The sequence below is a fragment of the Austrofundulus limnaeus genome, unplaced genomic scaffold (genome assembly GCF_001266775.1).
Source record: "Austrofundulus limnaeus strain Quisiro unplaced genomic scaffold, Austrofundulus_limnaeus-1.0 Scaffold16, whole genome shotgun sequence".
NCBI classification, from domain to species: Eukaryota; Metazoa; Chordata; class Actinopteri; order Cyprinodontiformes; family Rivulidae; genus Austrofundulus; species Austrofundulus limnaeus.
The window spans coordinates 434,118-441,250 of record NW_013952418.1 but is presented as its reverse complement, the minus strand read 5'-3'; the positions used below and the strand labels follow the sequence as shown (position 1 = coordinate 441,250).

General features: G+C 40.8%; 1 protein-coding gene across 1 annotated transcript in view; it reads right to left on the bottom strand.

The window, feature by feature from the left end:
• Window positions 1–90: 90 nt before the first annotated feature.
• Window positions 91–7,133, bottom strand: part of ly75 (lymphocyte antigen 75) — a gene marked incomplete at its 5' end in the record, with an annotated part of 29,597 nt that continues 22,554 nt past the window's right edge. The window contains 12 exon segments of the mRNA XM_014003008.1: window positions 91–859; window positions 1,831–2,004; window positions 2,096–2,212; window positions 2,298–2,459; window positions 3,214–3,421; window positions 3,500–3,723; window positions 3,804–3,989; window positions 4,542–4,661; window positions 4,737–4,901; window positions 6,127–6,289; window positions 6,366–6,586; window positions 6,808–6,937. Of these exon segments, the coding sequence (XP_013858462.1) occupies window positions 684–859; window positions 1,831–2,004; window positions 2,096–2,212; window positions 2,298–2,459; window positions 3,214–3,421; window positions 3,500–3,723; window positions 3,804–3,989; window positions 4,542–4,661; window positions 4,737–4,901; window positions 6,127–6,289; window positions 6,366–6,586; window positions 6,808–6,937 (2,046 nt within the window).

Sequence of the window (7,133 nt, the reverse complement as noted above, 5' to 3'; positions counted from 1 at the left end):
CATCCATTTTCTGTACACGCTTATTCCTTTCAGGGTCACTGGTGCCCACATCCAGCAGTCACAGCTCGAGGGACGGGGTACACCCTGGACAGGTCGCAAGTTTATAAATTCAGTTTCAATTTAGTGAAATTCATTTTCAAACCAATGCATTCAATTTCAAATTATGCGAATTCTGATTCAATCTGAGAAATTCAAATTCACTTCCTGCTGGCACAAGATTTTTCCCGTACAAACCCCCCTCGTGATCACAGATTGAGTTCTGGATGACCCCCGGCTACTACCACACTGAGTTTCAGCTCATTACCTCTCAAACTGAACACTTTTGTGTCGGAGCTGTTTGGCGGCGGCCATCTTGGATGGGGAGTTTTGCTAACGGAGCATCCGGCTCGTTAAACACTTGAGGTTGAATGAAATAAATATTTTTCTGCATTTTTCAGGARACCTGTCGTCGGATTAAAGTATAAAAACACAAACAGCATGTTTGATTCTTAGTTTGAACTCAGTGCAGTTTAACCCTTTCAGAGTAAAGGTTCGAAGAYGGTGAATTAAGAAACTTTGGCAGCGATTCACATCTCAGTATTTACAGCTCAACGCAAAATTAAAAAAAAGTTTTAAAGTCGCAACAAGACGAAAACAAACGGGCTGCAGTCGCGAGGATCGTCCCTGAGGCCGGGAGCCGAAGCTCAGTCCTCATCAGGGAGAATACTGGTGCTGTCCATGTCGTCGAAGGTCCGCTTGTAGCGGACGGAGGAGGTGAAGCGGTACCGTCTCTTCTTGTAGACGATGAAGCCGACGGCTAAGAGGAGCGCGATGACGACGATGATGAAGAGACCTACAGCTACAGGGGAGCCTGAAGACTCTGAGGAGGAAACAAGTTTCAGCAAAGTTTGTTTCTGCAGTGGAGAGCACTGAATGCTACCATGCTACACAGCTTTAGCCCTGAGCAGCTAAATGCTAACATGGTGCAAAGCATCCTTACCAAGCAGCTAAATGCTAACATGCTAAAACAATTCTTCCTGATCAGGTAAATACCATCATTTATGTTCAGCTAAATGCTAACAGTACCCTTCCTGATTAGCTAAATGCTAACAGGCTACTCAGCAATAGTCTTGAGCAGGTAAGTGATAACATGCTAACAGTATCCTTCCTGATAAGGTAAATGCTAATAAGCTACACAGCCTGTGTCCTGAGCAGGTAAATACTAACATACTAACAGTATCTTTCCTGATTAGCTAAATGCTAATATGCTACAGCATTAGTCTTGAGCTGGTAAACACAAACATGCTAACAGTATCCTTCCTGATTAGCTAAATGCTAATATGCTACAGCGTTAGTCTTGAGCTGGTAAATACTAACATGCTAACAGTATCTTTCCTGATTAGCTAAATGCTAATATGCTACAGCGTTAGTCTTGAGCTGGTAAATACTAACATGCTAACAGTATCTTTCCTGATTAGCTAAATGCTAATATGCTACAGCGTTAGTCTTGAGCTGGTAAATACTAACATGCTAACAGTATCTTTCCTGATTAGCTAAATGCTAATATGCTACAGCATTAGTTTTGAGCAGGGTAAATACTAACATGCTAACAGTATCTTTCCTGATTAGCTAAATGCTAATATGCTACAGCATTAGTTTTGAGCAGGGTAAATACTAACATGCTAACAGTATCTTTCCTGATTAGCTAAATGCTAATATGCTACAGCAATAGTCCTGAGCTGGTAAACACTAACATTCTAACAGTATCCTTCCTGATCAGCTAAATGCTAATATGCTACATAGCCTGTGTCCTGAGCATCCTGAACTAATTTCTTCTGAAGTGACGCCCACCTGCTTGAGTTTTGCAGACGACACGACTCTTGGTGTTTTCACACTGGACTATCTTCCACCCGCCGCCGTCTCCCGCCATCATGACGGCACAGACGGGCTCGGACCTCGGTGTGGTGTCAGAATTCAGCTTTGTGTAGGACAGCGTGGARCCGTCCTGCCAGGAAACGGCTTTACCTGACAGGAAACGAGAAACGTTGTTTGGTTCCTTATAACGATCGTGAACTTCAACCTTTGGATTTTATTTATTTATTTATTTATTTTTTACCTTGAGGATCGAACTTCACGTCGAGCCACACCTGGTTGGTGATGAGTGGGTCGTCCGTGATGTGCTGGACCAGAAAATCGTTCTCCTCTTGGGTTTTGATGGTCAGGACCTGAGCACCTGCCAACAGGAAGTCGACGGTTTGTCAGATACGCAGACTTTAAATATTCTGTAAAATGTTTTTAAATCTGTTTTTTCTTCCGACCCAGCTCGGCGCAGATGCTTCTGGCCTGGTCCATCCTGTAGATGCTGTAGTTGTAGAAGCTCTCGTTGAATAAATAACAGTGATCCTGGTGCTGGACCCAGTTAGAAGGGCCCTGGTTCTGATGACAGTGATTGGCCACCGGGGCAGATTTCAGTTTGGCTCCTGAGAAGAAACAACAATCAGTTCTGATCCAAACCAAACTGGACCACAGAAAGATGGATCCAGTTTTCAATGAATCCAACAGGAATTTTATCAGACTTTTATTGGTCGTGGTAAAAAAAAAAAAGTCCACAGTCTTTCAGTTACGAAGTTTCAGGACATAAAACTGATGTAATCTGAAATCCTATAAAGACCAGATTCTGACCTGGAACTGTAAACCTGAATGAAGGTGGACTTCCTTTGTTCTGTAACTGAAAGTATGGAGCTAAATTGGGGCCAAAAYGTTTGTTAAATAAATTAAACTGAAAGAAAATTTTGAAACTGGTACAAATTTTTTTTCAAAACTACTTGTATCAATGTTTAATTAATGATGTATGGCAGGCCGCTGTATCATAATTTATAAATATGGCAGGTTGTATCGTAATGAACAAAGTACGGCAGTTCATTATGTAATTAAAGTATGGCAGGCTGTTTCATCATATAATGAGTTATGGCTGGTTGTTCAGTCATAATTTAAAAGTATGGCAAGCTGTTGTATCATAATTAATGTATGTTAGGCATGTTATAATTGAAAATATGGCAGGCCGTTGTAGCATATAATTTACAAGATAAGGCACGCTGTTGTATTATATATTTAAATAATGTGGCATGACGTATCATATAATTACAGATTTTTTTGTATATATACAGTTTGCTGCTCAGGTTTATGGCCCCAGTTTAGCTCCACAGAAAAGAACTCCTCTGTATGACGTCTCACTCTGGGAGGGGGTCGTGGTCTCGGTGATGTAGCAGAYGGCCCCGTCCTGTTCGGTTTTGCAGCTGGTTCTGACCCAGTCTCCAGCGGGGTTTATAAACAAACACTTGGCCTCGTGTGGGTCTGAGCTGGAACCTGACAGCGACTCGATGATGTTGGTTTTGTACTTGAGCTTCGTCCCGTCTGACCACTCGTACTCTGAGCCGCTGATCTGCACAAATAACAAYGCTGTCAACGTCTAAAAGGAAAAGTTTGGATTGTTTTTCTTGATTTGACAATAAACTCCTACATCCTGGTTGGAAAGGCCGATCCACAGCGGGAAGCCGTCCGTCTTTGCGATTAGCTTGAGATGGTCGTCTTGGTCTTTGTCATGGATGCTCGCCAAGTGACCGCCACGCTGACTACACTCCTCCAGAGCCGCGTACCAGCTCAGCTGTTTGGTCAGAACCTCGTAAGTTAAGCTTTTGTACGTCTTCAGATTACTGACTGACCGATTGTACTCCACTTTGGATTCTTTACAAAAAAAACAAAAAAACATTTTAGCCTCAGTGATGAGTAGAGTCTGAATCACGATATAAAAGAGACAGATTTACCTTTGTCCAGCTTGCAGACCACGATCGACTGTTGTCTGAACTCAGAGAGCAATCTTGAGTGTCTTGTGAGAACCCAGGAGCCGTCAGTGGAGAGACCAGCCATGAAGGGTCCGTTGAGAATCGGTCGGCCGTTGATCCAGTTGGAGTACTGGACGGTCGTTTGATCGTACCACTTTGTCAGGTTCTCTGGAGCAAAATAAAATCTGTTAAATACTGCTTCACACAAAGAAGAAGCCATAAGAGAACACCATCCAGAGCCGGTGCTGTCTTCTCATAACCAGAGTTCAACATCTGCTACCATTTAGACATCTTTTTCAGGGAAAGTTTTGCTTATTTCAGCAAGACAATGTTCAATCACAAACWGCATCCATTACAGCAGCAAAGCTTCGCAGTAGAGGAGTCCGATGCTGAACTGGCCTACCTGCAGTCCAGACCTCTCACCAACTGAAAACATGTGGGACATTAAGACCCAGGACTGTTGAACAACTAGAATCCTCCATCAGACCAGAATGGGACAACATTCCCTCCATAGTCCATGAAAATTATTCAACTTTTTAGTTTCAACCTTTGATATATTTATTACTTTCTATTGTGAATAAAATATGGGTTTGTGAGATTAACAAATTATTGGATTCTCTTTTACCTCCTGACTTTTGGGAAATTGGAGCAGTAGATTGAAATGGTAGAATTTTCTTCATTTTAGTTCTCAGTCTAAATAAAAAAAAATCAACAACTTACCCTCATCTTTGTAGATTCCCAGCCAAACAAACTTGACCAAACTCTCATACTGTTTGAGCTGGCTGGCGATGAAATTGTTCTCTTGCTGGTTTCTGATGGTCAGGATGTTTGATTGAGCATCTGAAACAAACACAGTCCATGACTTTATCTTCTGTTACAAACTGTGACCCTGGAAGAGTGCTGTCTACCTCTTACCAATACTTTTACAGGTTTGTGAAACCTGGCCTTTGTCAAAATTGTCCCATCTGCCCTTGGTGAGCTGGAAGGAGTAACAGTTGTTCCCCCAGGGGATCCAGTTTGGTCCTCGAATGGCATGAGGACATTTCACGGCAACATCTTCTGGTTTGGGGATGATCTCTTCTGCAATTAAAGTTGTTTAAACTAAAACAATAAACATCTATTGTTCCAGAAGATTTTWAACTTTTTCAACAAAAAGATGGTAAAATAACTCCTGAAAGCACTTTAACACTAACACTGTTCATAACAGTAAGATCTTATTTCTGTGACTTTATTAGAGTTAATAAAGATCACTAAGATAAATAAATACATTTAAACAGGCTTTAAGCTTGAAGTCAAAACTGTGAAAATAAGTACCGGTAGCTATTTTGAGAAAAAAAATGGGGGGGGAAAGGTTTTAAAAACCAAACAAAATAGATCAGAAGCTGGTAAAAACTTTTACAGGAGAGTGGTTTAAGCTACAATTTTGAGTTTTACCAGAGTGGTTTAAGCTGCAATTTTGAGTTTTACCAGAGTGGTTTAAGCTACAGTTTTGAGTTTTACAGGAGAGTGGTTTAAGCTACAGTTTTGAGTTTTACCAGAGAGTGGCTTAAGCTGCAATTTTGAGTTTTACCAGAGTGGCTTAAACCTGCAATTTTGAGTTTTACCGGAGAGTAGCTTAAGCTGCAATTTTGAGTTTTACCGGAGAGTAGCTTAAGCTGCAATTTTGAGTTTTACCGGAGAGTGGTTTAAGCTACAATTTTGAGTTTTACCGGAGAGTGGCTTAAGCTACAATTTTGAGTTTTACAAGAGAGTGGCTTAAGCTACAATTTTGAGTTTTACCGGAGAGTGGTTTAAGCTACAATTTTGAGTTTTACCGGAGAGTGGTTTAAGCTACAATTTTGAGTTTTATGAGAGAGTGGCTTAAGCTACAATTTTGAGTTTTACCGGGGAGTGGCTTAAGCTACAATTTTGAGTTTTACCGGAGAGTGGCTTAAGCTACAATTTTGAGTTTTACCGGAGAGTGGCTTAAGCTACAATTTTGAGTTTTACCGGAGAGTGGTTTAAGCTACAATTTTGAGTTTTACCGGAGAGTAGCTTAAGCTGCAACTTTGAGTTTTGCCAGAGAGTGGCTTAAGCTAAGGTTTTGAGTTTTACCGGACAGTGGTTTAAGCTACTGCTTTTATTTCTCTCAGAATTTAATTACTAATTAAAGCTTTTTATAAGCTTAAGATATTTTAAAACACACATTCATTGCAGATTTTCAAATACTTCTTTATGTCTTTAATTTTCATCAAGATGAATGAGGGACTAATAAATAATTATACTTGTTTGTCTCTTTTCTCTGAGTTTTCTTCTCCTTACTCACTGTGCGGTCTGTGACAGATGGCTCCTCCGAGCTCCTCCTCACATTCTGTGGCCTTCCAGAACCCGTCCGTGTCCAGGTAAACACACGAGCCGCTGGTGTGGTCCTCAGACCAGCGGCTGAACACTGTGTGACTGTGGTCGGTCCACCTGTAGTGAATCCCGTCCTGAAACAAAAACATATTTTAGAAAGCGTTGCACAAACACTGAATGGTAATAAAAGCGTTTCTTCTGGACACTTACGTCTTCGCTGAAGAGGCCGATCCACATGGGCGTTCGAGCGCGGCTCACGTGCACGCTCAGGGTGGACTGTACGAGGGCGTCTGCAACACTTGCCAGGTTCAGATTTTTCTTGTTGCACTCCTCCATGGCCTCAAACCAGCTCAGGTTCTTGGCGATGATCTGGAAGGTGTGGTTGTTGATGGTGAAAGACTCTTTGGGGAACGTCGGCTCCTCCACCTTATCTGGAATCAGAAAAGACAAACATCCTGCAGTGGAAGCTCATCTGTCTTTGTTGCTACTTTTAAGCAAAACATGCAGTTTTTATTTATTTTTAAGTGCTTTGTTTTCTGGAAATATTACAAAGGTATGAACATTCTGTAAATCCCAAATTTTTGTTTTACAGCAAGAGATGAATACTATACTATAAAAACTATTTTTATTGTTAGAAGAAAGCAAAACTTACCTGCATAATGTTGGCAAATGCCCAGGTTTTGTTGTTGTGCACAGGGAGAATAATCCCAGGTTCCCAGCAGGTTGGAGTTGGGATTATTGATCAAGAAAACACACAGGTCCCAGCTTTCTTTGTCAAGTCTCTAATACCAGATAAATAAAAAAGAACAATGTGAATTTTATCTCTAAAAATCAATAAGCCAATATCCAAACTAAATAGATGTCATCTTTTTAGCAGTAAATTAAAAAAAACAAACAAATGAAACTTCTGAAATGTGGATTTTATCGTTTTTCCAAATGATAAAATGTTCTAATTAAAACAAAACAGTCGGATCAGTA